Below are 23456 nucleotides of genomic sequence, written 5' to 3' on the forward strand. Positions count from 1 at the left end.
GCATTACATAGAGGTAATAATAAAGAAACCCAATCTATGTTGTTATCACATAAAATATGCCATCTAGCTCAAGGATAGCATAATTCGTCCCTCCCCTGTATAAAATGGACTCTGCCCAGACTGTCCTGAGACTATCTTTGTATAGCTTATAACCGCTTCCAGAATAGAGTAAGGATAAATAACCTATTTAAGGTGATGCGGTCTAAAAGAATGCAACGCTATTCAATTAGCATTAAAACTTTAATCAGACAAAAGTATATGTTTATTAATCAGTGAGCATATCAGATCTCCCTACATGACAATGATGATAGTGAATATACAGCAGCCATGGTTTCTTGCACTTGTAACCAGAATAAGTCTGCAATAGGACAGCACCAAAACAAGTACACAGAAAACTCCACCTTCCCTGGCAGAAGCCAATGGAAGGAAACACAATATCCCATACCTTTAACATTTTTATAACTCCTAAGATTTAAAAAATTAACTCAAACAGAAAAGCTCTAATGGATGTGTTATCTGTAACTGTATACAATCCGGACAATCCTAACGTCCTAACACCATGGGACCAGTGTATCTACTGTAACACACACAGCTTCCCGACATAACCTCATGCCTGCAACCCTTAGTAAAGCTGATTCATAAATGCTTGGAATGTCCAACCAAACACTTTCCCTTGGTTTTATTTCCTAATGATGCTGTAATCAGTGGTCAGGCTCGAGAACTAAAACACCCAGACTGTTGTTAAATATTACCCTTCCGTCCACCTCAGTGCTGCAGTCAGGGTGGCGCAGTAGTTCCAGCAGACCTGACCTCAGATGAGGCGGAGCGGTTTTACTGAAGTCTGACACCTCCGTCAGAAAATCAAGCAACAGTTCTCCCTTCTCGTTGCCTTCCTGGAAGCACTCGGTGATGTCCATTTGAGAAGGTAGCTCGTAGTAAGTGCTTTTGATGCCCATGGCATCGAGGTAGCTCTTGATGTCCCTTGTGGTCACAGAGTAACTGACAGTATTTTCGTACATCTTAGCTTTATAATTCCACAGTTTTTCCCAAGCACTCTTCCCTGGAAATAAGATAAAGAAGATTCTAAATCAGAAATTACATAAACAGATTAATTTACTGTATTAAATTATACTTTTAAGTGTCTAAAACATAATGGCTAGTGATTTTTGGCATAGTGGGTATGGGCATATAGAGCAGAATAGAATAGAATAGAATAAGTTTATTTTATTCCAGAGGAACCTTCATGCGAAATAGCCTGCATACAAGAAATGAAGTCAACAAATTACATTTCAATAACATTAACGTAAAAATTACATTGAATTATTTGCTTTAATACTTTCTTTCATTCACAAACAGCTGAGAAATATTTAAAAATGATTCTTGCAAAAACAAAACAAAACAAAAAAAAAACAAAAAAAAAAAAAAAACCAAAAAACGCATAAACGCCTGTAAGCCATTGGCTTGCTTTCCCCCTTGGCTAAACGCCAGGTTTTCAGTGGACGGGGTTAACTGTGTGTTACATAACAAAAACGTTAAGTCAGTGAAATTCTTTCATTATGTAATATGTAAATGTGCTCTTGCCACTTTTTGTGCGGGTAAGGCAAGCTAAGTTGGAAATGCCTGAGCATTGCCTCTTCTCTGGATGTGGAGCAATATGCAATATGCTTTTTCATTTTCATAAAAATGGAGACCTATAAGAAATGGGTTGTATTTCTGTAGCCTATGGACATTGCAACATGACAATAACTGGTACAGTACAGTTGCAGTGCCCATTTTTGCCTACTGTTTGCTAGTGACAATTACATAACTAAAAACATGTGGGAGGAGAGTATGCAAATAGATGCATGCAATTCATTAAGTCTGGCTGCAGTTCAGTTCACTGCCAGGGGCAAAAAGTTGAAAAACTGGATACCACATATGGCAGGTGAGCCACAGGTAAGTCTAACCTGTCAGCTCCACTACAGGGTAGAGGGAAGGTCACCATGGCTTCCACTTGGCCTCCTCTGCCGTGGCAGCCATCTTACTGCAGTTGTGGCTATTGAATATGTGTTGTACTGGAAAGCACATTGGAAAACTGTATATGGTAAATACCAGTTTATATGCCAGTTTCAGCACAAACAAATCCACATTCCACAGCCACAAATTCAGCAAGATTGCCCAGGTAGGTATGGGTAAAAAAGAGGAATGCCCTCTATCTTCCCTGTAGTGGAGCAGAGAGGGAAGTCTCTTCCATGAGAATGGTTCAAGCAGATTTTATACACACACACAGACATGCACACACAGGCCACTTTCTGTATGCAAGCCACATGCTCTCACTGGAAGAGGTCAAAGTGTATCGCATAATGATAACAGTGGCAGACATGGCTTGGCAAACACAGCTTTTATGGTCATGAGCACATGTGTAGACGTGTCAGACCCTGCTTAAGACCAGTAAAACTAACAAATGCAAGAATAACAGAGACATAATCCCGCTCTCCCATGACCGGGGTCGCCAAGTTTTAAGTGATAAATAATGGAACCAGCCATGTGCATTGACATTATTTGGTGAAGCAATGGGAGTAACCTTAGGATATGATTTGAGAAGAGGTCAAAACCAACTTAAAATATCAAGGGCCTGATTTTGGTGACAAGGGTAGTACAAAACATTTTCTGAATGCTGAATATGTGACATATACTGATATATTGTTCATCAAAACTCAATTCTTTATATCAATATTTTTTCCCCAAATTATATTCTTTAGCAATAGTGCTGAACATATCCCTTTGTCTATTTTTTATAGTATAGAGGTTACTAATAGATGGAAAATTTACTTTTTTGCACGAGAGCATATTATTGAGAAGGCATAACTGCATTGCTCCTTTTGGTTTCTTATGGGTCTGGTTGACTGTGATGGACTTGTTGGCTGCTCAGCATCACATGTGCACCATTGAAACATAAGTCAAGTGGATCTATTTTCTCTTAAGCAGTCTGGTAAACCCATAGAGTAATACAGTCAATATATATGTTTTACTGCTACAATTCTACTTCTAGAGAAAATAGGGTCTAATGCTCTTACCAGAGACCAATATGATCAGGAGCTTCCCATTTTTGTTGAGAAGGCTCCGGAAAAATGAGACCGCAGCACCAGGATCAGCGATGTAATACAGCATCTGAAGAACATAAGAATGAAAGATCAGTATTCACCCACCAGGACTACATTCCCCCACTACAGCTAAAGCACTGAGGCATCAAAGAAAATAAATCTCTGACCAGTGATATACTTCATTAGGTAACCAATGAGCAGTGATACACTTCATAAAGTAACCTCCGACCAAGTGACATGCTTCATAAAGTAACTTCTGATCAATGCCAACTTTCATAAGGTAATAGCTGAACACTGCCTAACCTCAAGGTGACATATGACCAGAAACGCACTTCATAAAGAAACCTCTGTTTCAGAATTATTTCAAGAGAACATCTCTGACCAAGAATGTACTTCATAAGAACACATCTGACCTTAGGCATATATCTTCCCATTTAATGTATAAACCTCTGCCCAAACACACACAGTGCCCTCCAAAGAATGGAATCCATAGTGTGAAATGTATTTTTGCTATATACTTAAATCATTTGGATTTGAGATCAAAAGATAAATATGAGACCATATTCAGTCAGTCAGTAAGTTTACGGATTACTGACAGTGGCTGAAAAACAACTAATCTGTGAGGAATCTCCCCATTTTCAGATGTGTAAGTTAAAAGTAAGTTAAGGGAAGAACTTTAAAGTAAATCAAAACAAAACAAAATATTTGGTTGCATAGCCCTTAAATGCAATAACTGCATCAAGTCTCAGTCACACTGACATCACCAGTCATTTGGTGTCCTCTTTGGAAATGCCTGAAAACAGTTGCTTTCAGCTGGTCTTTGTTTTTGGTGGTTTCTGTCTTCAGTCCCCTCTTCAACAAGTGAAATGCATGCTCAGTTGGATTGGATTGTATGCTCAAGGTGACTGACTAGGCCAGCCTAATACTTTCTACTTTTCCCCCATTGATGAATGCTGTAGTTGTGAAATTTGGGTCATTGTCTTGCTGCAGGCTGAAATGCCAGCCTATAAGGTTGTACCATTTCTTTGTACTGTAAATAGCCGGACAAAATCTGTCCGTGCCCTTCCAAATTCATCCTACTGCTGCCATCCTCCATTACATCATCAATAAAGACAAGTGAGCCTGTTCCAGAAGCAGCCATACACTACACAGGCATGCCACTACCTCCTCTATGTTTCACAGATGAGAAGGGATCTTTGGCTGTTCCTTCTTTTCTCACACTTCCGACCTTCCATTGCTTTGGTAAAGGTTTATTTTCGTCTCATCTGTCCGTAAAACTTTGTTTCTTTGGCTCGTCATTCTATTTTTTGGCAATATCTAATCTGGCCTTCGATTCAGATTCTTGTTGCTGATGAGAGCTTTGTATCTTTCAGTGTAGCCTCAATAATTTCGCTCTCTGGCTTTAACTCGTGGCTTGAGATATTTTTACCCCTGCCCATGGAGACTGCTGGAGATGTTATTGACTGTATTAGTTTAAGGATTTGTCTATCCTCAACTGCAGCTGTCTTCTTTGGCTGACCCATATGGTGTTTATTTCTGAGTCCACCAGTGGTTTCTTTCTTTTCAAGACTTTCCAAACTACTGTACTTAATATACCCAGTCTTTGTTATCCTTCCTAATAAATTCCTCTGTCCTGTCAGCTAACATACATTCAACCATGGTTAGTCCTCTATTCTTTACAATGGTGTATTCCTGCAACCTCCAAAGAAAAAAAACATGGCTAAAACCAAGACTAGAGACATATTTGTGAGCAAGAAACACCTGAGCAACAATGTTTTTCCAGAACTCTGCATGCTCTTTGAGATGTAACCTGGGCATTCTGTTTTTGCAGCTGACTAGTGGTTTCCATCTTGCAGTGTAGCCTCTGTAGTTCTGCTTGTGAAGACTTCTGCGGATATTAGTCACTTGCACATCCACGACTGCCTCCCAAAGAGTGTTTCTATCCTGTTGGACATGTGTTTAGGGGTTTGTCTTCATTACGGTGAGAATGTTTCAGTCCTCAACTGTAAAGGTCTTACTTGGCCTACCAGCCCTGACGCGATTACTGAGCTCACCAGTGCTCTCTTTGATTTGCTAAACCAAAGGTTTGGCCTATGCAGCTGACATCTGTTTTCTTATTTCTCAGCCTCATAATGGCTTCCTTGACTTTCTTTGGCACAACTCTGGTCGTCATGTTCACAAATTTCAATAACAGTCAGACTCCAAATGCAATCAAAAGCCTAGAATCAAGACTAAACACTGAAAGCTCTCTTATACACCAAGGAAACATGCCTAACTAATAAGAAACCCCTGTGAAGCCATATCTTTATGGTGTCCTGAAATCAGGGGACGTATGAAGAGTGCTGTAAGTTCTACATGGTAAAAATGTATAAAAATTCATTTTGATAGAAGCTGAAAATCTGTACTTTAACCCCATGTGAATGGTTTGGTTACAAATCAAAATTGTGGAGCACAGATCCAAATCAACAAAAAAAGTCTTTGTTTCAAACATTATGGAGCTCACTGTAATTCATAAGTAAACCTCTGACCAGAAACATGTGTTATGAATTATTAAGAAAGAAAATGGCTAAAACCTGTTATTCTTTATGGAGGTTAAATTTACACTGTCAATACCAGACATTTTCAAATCAAATTACAGTGAAACAGTGAAGAGATGCCTCAGGTATTACATTTAAGCCTGTATGACATGTGTCAAAAGGTCAGTGACCTAGTAGTCTGTCCTGACTGTGAAATGCTGTGAATTGTGTCTCCAACTGAAACATATGGAACCAAAGCACATCAAAAATGTAATTTATATTTTCAGCCTTTCCTTCTGTCATGGAGGAGATGTACTGTGGTGAATGACCCTGTGACAGACCAGATCCATGTCTAGAGGGTTTACTTAAGCATAGATCAGCTCAATGCTAACTTGTATGGTTTAATGAAAAGCAAGCATGTACTGTATATACATAACTTGAATTTGTGACACTACTTTTATCATGAAAATCTGAAAACCCACTGGGTAACAAGTACACAGAAAGCCGAACTGAATTTGGATGATGTAATGTTTCTCCAGTTTTCATGATCTTTGCATGCAGCTCAAGAGCAAAAAAAAAAAAATGGAATGAGGCAGTAAGGGTAATGCCAACCTGCTGTATACAGAGCAATTACTGTAAAAGTGATGAATGGAAGTAGAACCTGGATCATGTGAATGAAGTCCATCTTTTTCGTGAAGTTCTTTTCTCTCCAGTGCTTTTCAAATTCCGAGGCAGTCATCTTATTCCAGCTGAACTTCACGTTCTCAAGGTCTGGTGTCTTTGCCACCAAATCTGCATAAGAAGTTGTCATATTTTAATTTGTAGTAAATGCATTTATACTTAACACAAAAGTTATTTAAATGTTAATATTTGATGGTAATGGTTGACATCACTTGAACACACAGTTAAAAACTACATTGAGATGAAATCAAATTATTTCAATATTCTGCATACCTATTCTTGCAACTTTATAAGGTGCCTGGTATAGAGCAATCATACAAGATTTATGAGACTACAGAGACTAAGTAATTAATTATTTTGAAAAACTTTATTCAGAAAGTTTTAAATGCAATAATAAGGTGAGTGGATTGAAAGAGGCTGCTGTACCTTTATAGTTCTCTAGCATCTCACTGCTAGGTTCCACCACCTCGCTGTGTACACTCACTCCTGGGTGCTTTAAACGCAGTTGCGAAAACATCTCCAGGTCAAGATCACCTGCAAAATTAACCAGAATTATGTTACAATCATTAAGGTGTTTCTGTGGCACTAGAACATAATTTTAATCAACTCTAAGGAATTCTAAAAATTAAAAAATAATCTTTACGGTTATCAAAATAATTTTGCAAATGTCATTAACTTCTGTTAATGCACCGAAATATTGAAAACTTCCTGTAAAATTGGTTTTAAGAGATAAAGATAAATAGCCCTAGTAGCACTGATTACAGATTTCCCCTCCCACACAGTGTTTTAATAATCTGTCTGAATTATGAATGTAGAATGAATGCATCAGCATTCAGTTCACTTCAGTCATAATGGTGCATGATGCACATTTAAAATGGTACAATTAATCAAAATGGTAATTCTAATAACTAAAGTACAGAATAAAATCAATTTAAAAATCCAAATTCCCTGTTTTAAATTAATAGTATTTTGTGGTGATGCACTTTATGGGTATGCAATAGTTGCAACACAAATTAAATAGTTTCTTTTGGATTTTGAAAAGTCTACGCAGTTGAAAGTAAATTATTGCAATTTACCACTTTTCCAAGTCACACTTCCAACACGTGCAACAGTATGGTCTAGTTGGGCAAGAAAGACTGCCTTTATAATGAATACTATCTCTGTAGATAAAGATAGTAAACTATCTAGATTTACACTTCTGTTGAATCAAGGTGAAGAGGAGGTTGTGTGTGCATGTGTGTGTGGACCCACTGTATGTTGAACTTTAAAAAGTAATCTTAGCTGAAAAAACACAGGGCCAATTTCATACTCACCGAACTTAAGTTATATACTGGTCATATATAACAAACAAAAATGTATATTAATATACAATAACCCCCACCACAGTTTTATAATATTGAAATAAAGAATTACTTTTAATTCACATGAATCTTTACATATTCAAGTAAAGGTTGAATATCAGGTTTTGATTGAAAATGTGAATATAATGATGCCCCTACTGTTAGAGTATGTGAATATAACGATGCCCCTTCTCATTTTGTTTTCCACTGATACTTGAATGCATGCAAGTTAGAAGGTCTTACCTGATCCACTGCCCACCCCCATGACATTGAGGCAGCCGTTTCCATTTCCAATACTGCAGGGAACAAATCCATTTCTTTAGAGAGGCACCTGTCCCATATTCACAACTGAGCACAACCATAATCCTATAGGATTTATTACATCATAAAACTGTGTGGAAAGCAGTTGGGATGAAACCCTTGACTTGAACTGGAACTGCAGCAAAAAAAGCTCTATATATCTAGTGTTCAGGTTCTCCACAGGGGTGGTACCACCGCTGGTGGCACATTGATGGACTTGTGTATGTGTCTGTGGGTGGGGGGGTGCTGTCACAAGAACTGACAAAGGGGCGTTAAAGTTTAAAAGGGGGGGTGTAACATACATTTTAAGACAGTTAACATAGTTTAAGACAGTCAAGACAGTTTTGCACTACATACTGTACTGTAAGAGTTCATGCACAAGTCAAATGGTCGAAATGGTTACTGCTTGCCTGCCAATGGCATAATGGGCACACCTATTTGTCAGCTTGGCTGTAACAGTACGTTCAATGCACAGCTGCTGAAAGTGAAATTTGGATCACATTTTAACATTGGCTTGCATGCTACCACCTAACAAAAACGCACAAATAAGTAGTAACACAAGAATCACATTCAAATCTTTTTTTCCAAGTGTGATTTGAGTAATTTTATAATGCACCACATATGAACAATTAGAGCAGTGAGTGAATGATTCATAATGTGTGGCTCTCTTTGGGGTAATGTGAATGTGAATCAGTTGTGTCTCATAATGAGCATGACAAATAATGAAGTTAAAAATAACAAGCCACTAGTTTCCTCTTCAACCTTGGCAAAGCCAAAATTTTGTAGCCCATCAGGGCCAAATCAGATGACAGTAATATACTGTATATAATGTACAGTCTGCTACATTATTTATTCTTCACTATGTACATTTCCGTTGGCCTGTTAGACTTGGAATGACATTATTGCTCTCTGATCAGGTAGCTAATTTCACAACAGGATTAATAAACTTACCTGAAGGATTGCTTTAATGGACACTTAGTTCAATGTAGCTATACACAATCGATGTATGCTTTACATGAATACATGAAAGCACAGGGAGACAAGCCTGCTACCAACCGTGCCAGGCTGGCATCGGGGCCATGAGAACACTGTGGCATAACGCAGCCAAACAAGACCAATTCGATGTGTTGTGAGAAAAAAACGTACTACATATTTATTTCAAGGTGTGGGAATGGATAATTTTTTCTCCCCCAAAGGCCATGCAGATACTTTCAAAAGAGAATTTACAGGCAAAATGCAGGGCATCCATGGCAGTGGCCATATAGGCACCTTGTAATTTTAACCCAAGTTTAAATAGAGTGCCATCAAAGTATCTTCCAAGAGACAGCAGGTAAGATTAAAAGCCAGTGTAATTTCAAAATACAGAAAACACAATATAAACGTACAATTAAAGTAAGGTAAAAATATGCAGTGCTTAAACAGATACCATAAAGTAATACAAAAGTCAAATCAAATTGATTAATGGCAAGTCTTAATCAATGTGTCTTTAAAACATACACGTTCTACTTAGGCTTAGCCCCTGACTACATAATTTTAAAATCAATTCTAAATACTCACACACCAAGCAACATCAAATGTCTCATGTGCACAAATTTCAGCACTGTGAGCAACTTCAGTGTTAAACATTACAGCCATAATCATAACTAGCGGTTATGTTGCATTGGTTATGGGCTGCGTTCTCTCGAGTCAATTGTTTGAATCTATTCAGTTGTAACATTGAGGTTGGAATGTGCCAAAATGTCAAATTCAGTTAAAGCCAACTTGCACTGAAATGCAGTATACCTTGTATTTAATTTTACTCTAGAGACATCACCTGGCAGCCTGAAAAATCTGCTCTGGACATTGTGCTCTGGAACTCATTACTGATCAGGTCACTGGCTGCACCAGCCATAGAATTTCATATTTGTTAAGTCAAGACAACTTTGGCCTTTGGTGAATGCTAACTTGTTAGGTCACAAGGCCAAAGATCCAGGGTGTCAAGGCAATATAGATAAATTTGCTTAATGTGTAAGCTAAAACACATACAAATTATTTTTTTAAATCATAAAAAAAGAAAGATTAATGATCAACACAGTAGATTTGTCAGAGGTAGTGTTTTCTCTAGCGGTTTTGTGATTGAACTACTAATAAACTCAACAGTATTTTTTGTGGCTGTGATATTATGACATTATATTATATAAAAAATTAACAAAAATAAATGTTAATTATTAATTAATTTTACAAAATATTTGCATGGTATTACATTTTAAGTAAAGCAATCTTTACAGTAGCTCAATACTGTAGCTTGCTTACTATGCAAAATGCTGGAAAAGTAGCATCTAAGTAAACATGTGGAAGAACTCAGACAATTTATTGACAGTAATCACTAAAATGATTCCAAGTTTGTATGTCTTAAACATATCACAATTATCAGAATGACCCCCATTTTAGAGCATGTATGGAAAGATGTTCATTATTCTATGGAATACCAATAGAATGATTTAGATTCCCTCATTAAAAGATTTAATGATGGTTACCTGGCCAGGATATCAGGGAGAATCCGTCGGATGAAGTTCTGCATGCACTGCTGTTCGGAAGAGCGCTCTCGGAACAACTGGAAGGATTTCAGGTACCTTCTGTCATCATCCATCAGACTCTTAAAAGGAGATGCCATTGCTAATGTCTGATGGAATGGTAAAACACAGAAGTTACACAGAAGATATAGCCCATATCACACACAAGATATAGCCCATATGATATAGTAAACTCCATCTATACTAAAGCACTAGACTGCTACTATTAACATTAACATCACAGCAAGGTTGAGTGAGCATTACAGTACAACAGTGCTATATGGGACACTACAAATATTTTGGGTTGATTCAGGAATATGCTGAAAGAGTAAAGCAAGATATGGACATGAATAACTAAGGGTTGAAACTGCATAACTAAGTGCAATAATCATACCACTTTGCCTTTTAAGTAGATTTACACTTGTTATTTTATGGCAAGACATGCACAAATGGCCTAAATAATTAGACCCGTTGATATTTTCTAATATTTTCTATTGCATGAGAAAATTGTGCCTTTCTGAGGTCCATCTCTCAAGCAACAAAACTGGATTAAATTCAAATGGTCAACTTTACAATTATGAATACATACAGCAGCTGTTTTGACAATGAAAGCAGGTTGATGGATGGTACCTGTAACAATTAAAGATGAGTACAAAATTGACTTACCTTTCACTGGTTTTCCGGGCTTCAATTGATACTTTGATAATTAGGCAAACTGCTGCACTGCGAGGACATGGGAAAGATGTGCCAATGTTTTGTGTAAGAAATCATTACCCCTCCTGTTGTACTTTGAACTCATTCATAAGAAAGCAGCTCTTTTTAAAGAAGCTAAGCCCTATTTATTATTCAGAGGATGACCTTTCAATTATGAAGCCTGGTCAAAGATTATATGCTCTTTATGATATATTTAATGAGCAAAGCTTACATGCATTGCAGGACTTATGGGATATCCTCTCTCCCTGGTTCTTCTTAATTTTTTTTAACATTTTCAACCCCATTCATCTATTCAAGTGAGGATGGGCAAATATACCTTTGTACGTAAGGACAAAGGTAAATTTAAACATCATAGACCTTTATGCGTCCTTGACATTGTAGATATGAAAAATGGTTCTCATTTTTTTATCTCAGAAAGTCAAATGTGTACATATAGACAAAAAACAATTGCCTTGATTCAGAAATGTTTTATCTTTTTCTAAGATTGTGCTGCGCATAAAATTAGTTTGTTTTTATGAGAAAATCATCAGAGTTTCTGACAAATTTCAGGAACAACACTCACAAATCACAAATTACAAAGTAATTTCAGTTATTTAATTTTCATTTCAGTGATTAGTCCAAACAGTATTCTAGAAATAGAAGTATCTTGTTCTCACTGTAATAAAGACTAAATGACTCATTGATGTGGTTAGGATGCATGTAAGTGTCAGGTACTCTGCAATGCTCATTCGCCTAATGGGATTGATACAATCACCACAGAACCTGAACAATGAGGAAAAGTAGCACAAAATCCCTGATCTTAATTTGGTCAGTCGAATGATATGACTATTGGCAAAGAAAACTTCAGGACCTGCAAGATAAAGTAATGGTTTGTACAATTAATTTACTGTGTGTGACGCTACAGCTGGATGCTCAGATAAGACATGCAAACACAATCACAGTCATGTCCCACATGAACGCACCCTCCATAATTGACCATAGATATATCAACGGTATAATACAGTATCTATTTTGCTTGACCACTGAACTGATATTCCCTACAGGACAGCAAAAATGTTGCAATGTTTAACTTACGCTGTTGACAGAGAGAAGGGACTTTTAACCTTTTAACATAACTTTGGTTGACTTATGAAAGAGGATTAACAGACCTTTTGAGAGGTTCAGGTGTGCGCTATGAATGTAGGTGGTTGAGTCTTGTTGGATTGACATCATTATTTAATGCAAGGAAGACCTGTGATATAATGGTAATGGATTGCCTTTATATAGCGCTTTTATCCAAAGCGCTTTACAATTGATGCCTCTCATTCACCCATTCACACACACACTCACACACCAACGGTGAAAGGCTGCCATGCAAGGTACCAATCAGCTTGTTGGGAGCAATTAGGGGTTAGGTGTCTTGCTCAGGGACACTTCGACACGCCCAGGGCGGGGGATCGAACCGGCAACCCTCCGACTGCCAGACAACCGCTCTTACCTCCTGAGCTATATAAGAGAATGATATAAATATGTATAAGAGAGTGATAGAGTGAGAGTGGTCATCTTCTGTCTGCATTATTGCATTTCCCTCCTTGTTGGACACTCTGCCACTGCCATAAACCACCCAGCAAGTTCCTGGCTGCTTTTTTCATCTACAACCTCCCCATGCTCAGCCATGTCATTCCCCTTCTTATCTCCCACCTCTGGCTACCATTATCTGCTCATATCAAATGTAACACCTATCAGGCCACTAAAGGGACAGCTCCATTATATCTTCAAAAGATCATCAGACCCTATACACCTGCCAGACCTCTCCATTTTGCTACCTCTTGGCATATGGCACCTCCCCCACATACTGGCACTTCCGGGTCAAGTCTTCTTTGGTGGACTGAATTTCCCACTACACTTGCAAAGGCAGACACTGTCCCCATTTTCCAACACAGACTGAAGACTCACTGAAAACCTGGAGAACCTGAACAGTCTTCAAGTCCATGGTTCCCCTGATCCTTTTTAGGTAGCCTTTCATTCTTTCTTTGGAGTTACTTTTTGGGATAATGGTATAGCTATGCAAAGATAGGTAATCTATCTAGTGGCACAAGTTTGTTACCATATTAATTGTTGTTTGTTAGGTTAAGACGAGACTTATTTATTATAAATGGGCATTCTCTGTCTTCTTAGTAATATCACACTTTCGTTTCTCCTGTTCTGTGAATCGTTCTGAATAAACATGTGAAGAAACATCTACTAAGTCATTGTAGTCTTCTTTCGGCTGTTCCCGTTAGGGGTTGCCACAGCGGATCAGATTTATGATCCGCATATTTTTGATTTGGCATATGTTTTTACGCCGGATGCCCTTCCTTACACAACCCTCCCATTTATCCGGGCTTGGGACCGGCACTAAGAATAGGCTGGTTTGCGCATCCCCAGAGGCTGGGTATTCTAATGTAATGCAATACAATGCAAAAAAAACACTTTGGTTCTCACAAACATTTTAAAAAATAAAAAATAAAAGAAAAGAACTACAACTAGTTTAACTCAAAATATTTACAGTGGAGAATTTAGAGTACAGTATGTTTCACAAAACATATTGCGTTTGCACAAATTTTCTGGAACAATCCATGAGTGTCAAATGATCAAAGTCCCCTAGGCCCTGTGCACTGAATAAGTAAGTCTTCTACAGAAATAATTCTAATATTCATCACTCACAATGCCAGTGTCTCACACTGCAGAGGGCATTTCAAATCAAATTTTTAATTGTGTCATTGTTAGTGAGAAAAATTCAGCTACAGCAGATGCATATCTGCAATATAACTGCACCCTGCTCCATTTATATTACCCTTCTGCAAGAAATAATTTACCAGCCCAGCATTTTCATATTCTCTGTGCTTAATTGAGCCCATAATTTCTGTAACGTCACTGTGATGCCTCCCTTCCTCGTCAGTCAAACCATATTTAGCTTTCGGAGAATGATTTGGCTGCTAATACATGATAAATTATGATTCAAATGAAGCCCGGTGTTTTCCAAGCTGTGGAGAGTCGGGCGAGAATCTTCAGAGCAGCCGTATTCCCTCTGCAGAGCTTAAATGGATGAATTAGAGGTGACATGATCACACCACTGCTGTGCTGCTGCCTTAGGTGGCAGTGACACCATCGTTTTAATTCATCTCTACCTTAACTGGAACTGACAGGCTTAACAGCGTGAATTCAATTAAAACCACTAAATCTGAATAACGGTATGTCCATTTCCTGACAAACTGGGCTTCCTGGGTGTTATCTTGATGGAGTATCAGTAGTACTTCAGTACTTGGTATGAGTGCTACTACATATAATAATCCCACATTTTAAAAATGCAGCATTAGCAAATCCCTTGCTTTGATTAGAATGATCAAATTTGATTTGTATCTAGTGTGATACAAAAAACTGGAGGCATATGCCAATTTTGACAATAATCACAATATTCAAAAACTGATATATAATAGTAATATTGTGTAAATAATCCAGCTACAATATATTGTGGAAAAAAACATTAATATCTAATGGGGACTGTAAAATCTAATGGGGTTTATTGGTTACATGTTTTTCTGAGAGTGCTTTGTGTTTATTCACATTTCTTATTTCTCCACCCAACACATACACAGAGGGTGGCCTCAATTTAAGGATCTGGCCCAACAATAAATGACGTGAATAGGCAAACCGGCCATTGGAAGGTGCAGTATGTAATTATTTAGGACACTTTTGTCCATATTTGCTTAAATTTCCTTCACATCCCGATATCAATGAATTACTAACACCGGTCACTCTGACTGCCCCAAGGCTCTGAAATCACCCTCTCTAAATTTCACTGTTCCAGAATCTAAACAACCAATCAGGACAGATCTCTGCAAGGAGGTCAAGACCAGTGTTGCCAATTTAGCGACTTTTTGACTTCCCTAGTGGCTAAAAATCCTATCTAGTGACTAGCAACAAATTTGGCGACTTATCGCAACTTTGGCAACCTCCATTCTTGTTGTCGAGCAAAAGCAAAAATCACCTTTCACCGATTTGTGACAAGGGGGGGCGGGTAGCACCCAACCCCCTCCCGCTAACACGGTGCCCCCCCACCCCCCCCGGTAACACGGTAGCACCCCCCCACCTTAACACAGTGGCACCCCCCCGCACTGGGTGACACCAACCCTAGTGACACCACTGGACGTCATCACGCAATCTAGAGACTTTTAGCGACATTTCAGAGAGCCAATAGCGACTTCTGGTGAGATTTTTTTTGGCAACACTGGTCAAGACAGCTCCATCTAGACAGCTCCCTATCTGTGAATCATGTTGAGCGTTCACAGTGCTGTAAGACCAGATATATTGCAGAGATACTGTAGTGCTATAGCTAGCTAGTTGCCTAGAAAAAAAAAGTTTCTAGTTGGCAGAGAAAAATCAGCAAAAATGACCAGTTCTTCCTTTGACAACAACAGTGTATTTGGACTAAAAAACAAAGAAAATAAAGATTGTTTATGACCAAAAAGGAATCAAATCATGCGAGAGACAAGACTCGAGTGAACATCGATTCAGCTTTTCAGCAAGAGCTTAGGGACTTGAAGGTCTGAGCCTGCAGTATTTCTGCTGGACAGACATTTATCTTGCTTGTTTTATTTCTGTTAGAATTTGAAATCACCCTGAACTGTGTAGCCAACATAGCTAGAAAATGATAACTAGTTAGCTGATGTATTTAGTCCAGTGTATAGCTTTGCTGTACATTAAGTTTTGTCTTGTAGCTTATCGGTTCTAAATGCGTTTAATGATGTTTATTTGATCAACGTTTTCCCATAACTTTGTCTGGGACGTCGATCTCTGCAGTAACTGACAGTTGTTAGCCCCTAGCTGTAAATTAAACCTAAAGCTACTGTATGTTCATTGTTTACATTCATTTTGATGACAGTATGTGTTTTATTTTTTATCAGTTAATGAGGTATGATGTGATTCACTCTCCCTACTTCACTTTTCAATGCTACTGACCTTTCTGAAGTACTCAGTTGACAGGCGTGCATGCATGGGTTTGGAGGGGGCTTTGGCGGGAGAGTTAAGGGGAGGGGGTGGAGCTTTTTACTACTGTTTCTTTAATACTTATCTTAATCACGCTCAACAAATAGACACCATATTGACAGATACAGGAGCACATTAGCAGGGCAGAATGGAGCGACATTGTAGGACAGCAGCACTGATCACTGGAAAAGTCAGTCATACCCAATCCAAGATACGGACCTCAAAATAATATTATAACAATCCTGCAGCAATGGCTTTTTGTATTCTGTCATTGTATTTTGTATACTTATATTTTTTTTTGGGGGGGGGCAGGGGGGGGGGGGATAGAGGGGAGGATTAGGAAGTAGAAAGGGAGGTCACTTTTTTTGGTGGGGTTCTTGATGAGGTCATATAAGACCTGCAACTTTGGGAGAACTGGGTTTTATTATTTTTCCTGTGGCCCTCCAACCCATTCCCATTGACTGTAAGAAATAAGGAAATGTATTTATTTGGCATGTAAAATGGCAGCTAGTTCTATCTAAGGGCATTACAATATAAAGTAAAATGTGTAATATTCTATTGTTCTTTGTATTTGATTTAACATTTTAATAAAACAGCCTCAAGTTTGCTAATATTAGCTTAGTTTACTGCTACTTACGTGTTACTACTGCTGCAATATTCCATGACCTAGGTACCATCAATATTATTGACAAGTATTGCTATGTTCTATCATCATATGATATCACTACTGCTATGCCATATATGCACACATTATATAGCCACACATAGGTTACTGCCAACATATTATTGGCATTATAAAAAGATTATATAATTACATTTAAAGTGCATTGTAATATGCAAACCACTAGAAAACAGGATGGCCAGGTTACAGTTTGCTATGTACCTAAAACAGCCTGCAGAGTTCTTGAAAAAGGTCTTGTAGGCCTATGGCGGGTGGATAAGTTCAAAAATATGGAGAGGCCAAAGGATAAGGTGAGGGCTAAGGGTAAGTAGAAGGATAAACATAAGGAGAAGAAGAAACCTAAGACTCAGGAGAAGGAGAAGGAGAAACCTACGTCTCAGGAGAAGGAGAAGGAGAAGCCAAAGTCTCAGGAGAAGAAGAAGGAGAAGCCTAAGAGTAAGGAGAAAGATAAGAAGGAGAAGGAGAAGTCTAAGAGTAAGGAGAAAGATAAGAAGGAGAAGGAGAAGCCTAAGTCTCAGGATAAGGAGAAGGAGAAGCCTAAGAATAAGGAGAAAGATAAGAAGGAGAAGGAGAAGCCTAAGAGTAAGGAGAAAGATAAGAAGGAGAAGGAGAAGCCTAAGTCTCAGGATAAGGAGAAGGAGAAGCCTAAGAATAAGGAGAAAGATAAGAAGGAGAAGGAGAAGCCTAAGAGTAAGGAGAAAGATAAGAAGGAGAAGGAGAAGCCTAAGTCTCAGGATAAGGAGAAGGAGAAGCCTAAGTCTCAGGATAAGGAGAAGGAGAAGCCTAAGAATAAGGAGAGAGTAAGGAGAAAGATAAGAAGGAGAAGGAGAAGCCTAAGTCTCAGGATAAGGAGGAGAAGCCTAAGAATAAGGAGAAAGATAAGAAGGAGAAGGAGAAGCCTAAGAGTAAGGAGAAGATAAAGGAGAAGGAGAGCCTAAGTACCAGGATAAGGAGAAGGAGAAGCCTAAGAATAAGGAGGAAAGATAAGAAGGAGAAGGAGAAGCCTAACAGGTAAGGAGAAAGAAATAGAGGAGAAGAAAAGCTAAGTAGGTAAGGAGAAGCCTAAGAATAAGGAGAAAGATAAGAAGGAGAAGGAGAAGCCTAAGAATAAGGAGAAAGATAAGAAGGAGAAGGAGAAGCCTAAGAGTAAGGAGAAAGATAAGAAGGAGAAGGAGAAGCCTAAGAATAAGGAGAAAGATAAGAAGGAGAAGGAGAAGCCTAAGTCAAAGGAAAAGGAGACACGTGGATAAGGACAAGGATAAGTCTAAGTCAGTGGTTCTCAAACTCGGTCCTGGGGGACCACTGTGTATGCTGGTTTTCATTCCAACTTCAACTGCAATCCTAGAATTTTAACAAGCTGTTAATTTTTCTTAATTAGGTGCTTTTCATGTTTTCATGTTAATTTGTATTTTTGTTAAAATTGTGTTTGCTGCTTTTCTAAGTATCTTTAATTAACAAAATATTTCTCTGGAGGATATCTTATTTGCTGTTGTATAAAGGCATACATGCAGTATTTTTCTTTTGCTGTGGTCCTGTGTTTACAATCAAAGTCTCCTCCATCCTCAACCCTGCCCACTCACCTCAGATTTATATTTCACGTCAGTAGTTATTTTTGTATCTCCGTTTTTGGATAGCTGTCATCGTCGAGGAAAAGCAGTTTCAAAGTTGACTCTGGTTTTTGAACGAGCACCGTCGGCTTGTTGTTCTCCCTCGGAAGGTGTTTAGTTCTGTCATGCCACTGAGCTTCACTCAAACCAGAAACTAGATAGACTTGTGTTCCTGGCTAAAAACGTGTAAGATCAGCTGAGCAGCCGGAGGACAAATTTGCCTTATGCAAGAGGCTGGACACACCCATGCACACCAATATAAAAGGGAATACTTATACTCAAAGAAGCCTTTTTTCTGCTGTTGTTTTGTGTGTGCTATGTGCCCAATCAGTGTGAACTATTTCTAGCTGTGCATCCCAATCCCACGGACCCCACTCAATATTTTGGATCTATTGAAAAAAAAAAAAAAAAATTGTGTACAGGGGAGAATTTTTGTTTACCTATGTAATTAAGCCAATGTGCAACAATTTATTTTCATTTAACAGTTATGCAATAGTTTTGTATGTTGCATTTGATGTGACTTGTTTGGAACAATTTGGAACAATATTTAGTGGAAACATAGGTTTGTCTGAGCACTGTTATTGTTTTATTGAGTAAGCTCCTAAAAGAGGTTGTGCACAAGTTGTGCACATCTGATTGAACTAAATATAGGCTGTTTACATTAAGCATATTTATTCACATTTAATGAGGTTCTTAGCGTTAAGAGGCTTTCGGGCAACCCACTGCAGATTACATACTTTTTTTTCGGTTTACATTACTCAATGTTTTTGAGGTTTTTCTGGTTTTACTGGATTTCCTCTAATGAAATTTCTTTAAATTGTGTGAGTTCTGATTATGATAATTAACTTAATTTAAAGGAAAGCTGACCGATTAAGTGCATTCAACAATGTACTCATTTGTGCATGCATGGTGGTCATTTTGTACTGGAAGAAGACACAGCACATGGCTCTTGAACGTGTGAAGCCCTGAAAACTTAGGTAAGAATGTGTAAAGCCATCCTATATGTACAAATACAAATTACTGGTGTAAATGTAGATGTGCTGTTAATTACTTATGAAGTTTCAGCTACATTAACATACTTATAATGAATGTCAGGTTTAAAAAAATATATTATTCATATTTTGAGTTGTGCAACTACACCAGTCATAAAACCATTATTTGAAACAAATGTAAAGAAAAAAACTAATAATGAAGTGAAATTTATCATATTTTGGGTTATCATGGAATAAAACAGTTGCACTAGGTTCATGAGGCATTTGTAAGTTATATCCTTCAAGAATTATTGGGTATTTACAATTAATTATGTAAATGGAACAAAGCATGTAGACATTAAAGGGTTAATTGCAGTGTGCTTAAATTCAAACCTTAGGTGTCTGTGTGTTTGTGTGTGGGAGAGTTACTCTGTCAATTATTCTGTCAATTAGTTTTTCAGACCACAATCTGCTTGTCGCTTTCATGAACTCATATGACCTCGTATGACCGTTATAGGGCATGTGTGACATGTCAGTGCTTGTTGAAGTGCCTAATGAAATTCAATTTCAAGGCAGTCCATGTTCCAGGGAAGTAGCTTGTAGTGACAGAAACCCTGTCCTGTAAACCATTGAAGGAAAGCAATGGGTCTGATACAGAGGAAGATGTATTTGTACTGGCAGTGATGTCCACCAGGCCTGTGACAAGTGATAAATTGGATGCAATCAGAGCAGCCACTCACCAGAATTCTGACCTCAAGATTGTTGCCAGCAATATTCACAAAGCTTGGCCAGGTGAAATGTAGCGAAAGCATTTCATGCTACCAGGGCTCACCTTTCTGAAATAGATTTACTTTTATCATATGACGACAGAATCGCCATTCCAGCCTTACAAAGGAAAAAAGTGCTAAGCCAGATACATGAAGGTCACCAGGGACTTATCAAGTGATGCAAAAAGTCCAGTGTGTCAGCAGAGTTGGGGAATAATGGAATGGCATATGAGTGATGGAATTACATATTTGAAACAAAAAAACCTGTCAAATTGTAAAAAAATAAAAAATAAAATAAAGAATCCAATATGGTTACAAATAAGAGGCTGTAATCAGAATACAGATACTTTTGAAAAAATATGATGATTACTTGGATTTCTTTAAAATTCGTTGAGGGAATAAAATTGTTATCCACTCTTGTGGAGGTATGAGAGGCTGGAGGTAAATGGGAGGCTAGATATTGATTGGCCGAGGCTGGCAACCAACTGGTTTTGCAACTGCCTTTGCTAGTCACTGACTTACCTAGCCTGGTAACCTACTGGATTGGTGACACCTTTTTCTATTGACTATTTCTGAACAAACATATCCTCTCATTTTCAGTTTCAGTCCACAGAATCTACTAGGGAGCAGTCGTTCCTTTCAAGCAAAGGATTTGACAAAATCAGTTGAGATGCATAAGTGGCTTGTAAAATTACAATATTTACATGTCAGTTTATGGCATTAAATCATAAAGGCTGAACAGTTCAAAAAGGCCAGAGGTGGGTAAACCGGCTCCCAAGAGTAAAAAGATTGACCATGTATTTGCTCCACCTACATGCACTAAACCAGCTGATTACAATAATTAGGTCTCCTATCATGCTGAAGAGTTATGCTAATTAGAATCAGCTGGTTTAGTGCATGGTGGTGGAGAAAATACATGGTCAGTCTTTTTACTCTTTGAAGCCGGGTTACCCACCTCTGAAAAAGGCATACAACTTCAGCCACATAACCTTCAGCCCTCACCATCCACAGTCAAATGGTGCTGCAAAATGAATCACTGGCACAGCAAAATGAATTATCCAACAGTCTGACCCACATCTGGATGATGAGCTACTGTGTGACCCCTATTGCAGCAACTGCTCAGAGTCATGCCCAGCTCATTACAGGTGGACAGATCAGGACCATGGTTCCTATCCTACTAAATAAGCTGCAGCCCAGCCTCCTGACTACACTAAAATGAGGAAAAAGAATCAGCTGACAAAATAACTCTATTTAATTTTTATTTATTTATTTTACAACAGATGCCATTCTGTATGTGCCTTACCTGAACTGAGAACTGTTGAAATGAGACCATGTTTTCAAGTGCATTTTATTTTCAGTAAGTCAGATGTTACATGGAAATCTTTAAAGTTGGTTTTTAAAACAAAAAAATGGGAGCTGTCATGTGATTTGATGATTAATTAAAATGTTTTATATTAGAGCAGCGGCAGTGCTCCAAGATTTTGTCCCATTCTAACCTGCCACTTACGGACAGTAGAGGTCAGTAGAGGACACAATGATGGCAGTTTGCTATTAAACTTGACAACTCCTGCATCTTTGTTAATGTAATTAAAACAAAACTTCCAAATATGTTTCCCAGAAACAAAACCCACCTTATCCCAAAGAAATGCTACCCATGGTCCCCACATAACTCCAGGTAACCTGGGCCTGTGTTTGGACACTATTTCAACCTGTGATAGGTACAATGTGCATTTCCCCTGTGGGACATGTAAATAATTATATAATAATATGACTGAATTAATTAAACAAGTGGGAAATTTTACTTGTGTCAATAACAAAAGCACATGAAGAAAGCTCACGTGACACATTTTGTACTACTTTTTGGGAAGGCACATATGTACATTCACATTTACAGAATGCCATTGTCTTCATATCGCATTAGACTGAGTGAACGCAATAGCAATAGCATAGATTGATGGCTCAATTTGACCACTGTTGTTTTGCTAAATATTACTTCAGTCCAAGAAAAATAAAAAATAAAAAATAAAAAATGTTGAGTTATAGATCAGCACTGGCCTCTAGTGGCAACATCTGTGAGCAACAAGTGAATTCATAATATATTGTACAAACCCCATGTAAATGTTTCTTCTACATACACAATTTAAGCTGTGTTTAACTTATGATCAGAAAGAGTGGGAAATGAATTAATTTAAATGCACAATTTTTTGTAGTTCTTAAACAGTTCATGTTGTTCAGTTTTGAGGTGCAAAAGCTGGATCAATGAATGCCATTGGGTTAAGCTCACATTTGAGACAACATTATTCTCACCAGTGAAAACTGGTGACTCAAAAAATTGGGGAGGACAGAAGAAAAATAAATCCACCGTGTCATGTTATTTTATGGTAGTAGGCTACTTATCTTTACTTCTTATGTTCAACAGAGAATTAAGCAGGAACAAAATTACCTAACAAAGCAAAGCAACATATATTCACTCCTGTTGTTTCCAGATTCTCCATACAGGTCTAATGCAGATGATAAAGTACTTATCAAAGGTGTAAGATGTAACAAAAAGCAAGCCAATCTTAGAGGAATATGTTCAACAACCTCATTTAAAAATGAAAACCATGTCAATATTAAGAAAAACACACACCCTGTGGGAGAGTTTCACTCACTTTGCTAGTTGGTATGATCAGATATGATACTAGTCTAAAGATTTTACTTTTATGCCAATACAGGTAGGCTTAATTTGCAGGCTACTTGATTTAGGAAATTGTTTTAGCTACACACACAAACCTGGAAAAAACAGGCTAGTTAAGTTAGTAGCCCTGCCCAACACTATGGCCAATAGAATACTGCTACTCTCAAATGTAATAAATAAATAAATAAATAAATAAATAAATGTTGGATAGCGGTTGAATGCAATATTAAGTAGACTGAAAACATAAATCGTGGGATTAATAAAATGTTGGATTTACTTAGAATTACGGCTATAGGGTATGTAATGTCTTCAAGTTGATCAGTTTTCCTGCCTCTGGGGGAAATTAATGCCATTTTCCTAATTCCTTCAAAATAATTTTTGACATTTGGACAATTGTTTGTATATGAAAAAAGAATACTTTTCACCTGGTTTTCACAATCGAAAGAATTCTCTGTAATTACCTGGTAGGTCCTGTAGCAAATGACCATACAAGGTCACAGCAAGGAGACCCATTGTTTCAGACCACAACAGCAAGTCCTACAGAATCGATCAATACATC

General features: G+C 37.9%; 1 protein-coding gene across 3 annotated transcripts; it reads right to left on the reverse strand.

Moving 5' to 3' along the window:
* Positions 1-232: 232 nt before the first annotated feature.
* LOC135250831 (histamine N-methyltransferase-like) lies at positions 233-18712 on the reverse strand. 3 transcript variants are annotated; one of them, XM_064327593.1, is made up of 8 exons: positions 18456-18712; positions 11139-11190; positions 10437-10582; positions 7864-7916; positions 6707-6814; positions 6261-6391; positions 3057-3150; positions 233-1060 (listed from the first exon to the last, which is right to left on the reverse strand). In XM_064327593.1, the coding sequence occupies exons 3-8, from the start codon at positions 10571-10573 to the stop codon at positions 702-704; spliced, it is 882 nt and encodes a 293-aa protein (XP_064183663.1). In that variant the 5' UTR covers positions 10574-10582; positions 11139-11190; positions 18456-18712; the 3' UTR covers positions 233-701. The 3 variants fall into 3 exon arrangements, with proteins under 3 accessions (XP_064183663.1, XP_064183661.1, XP_064183662.1); XM_064327591.1 differs by having other exon boundaries at positions 11139-11195; XM_064327592.1 differs by lacking the exon at positions 18456-18712 and having other exon boundaries at positions 11139-11425.
* Positions 18713-23456: the final 4744 nt, after the last annotated feature.

This window comes from Anguilla rostrata, chromosome 3 (genome assembly GCF_018555375.3).
Source record: "Anguilla rostrata isolate EN2019 chromosome 3, ASM1855537v3, whole genome shotgun sequence".
NCBI classification, from domain to species: domain Eukaryota; kingdom Metazoa; phylum Chordata; class Actinopteri; order Anguilliformes; family Anguillidae; genus Anguilla; species Anguilla rostrata.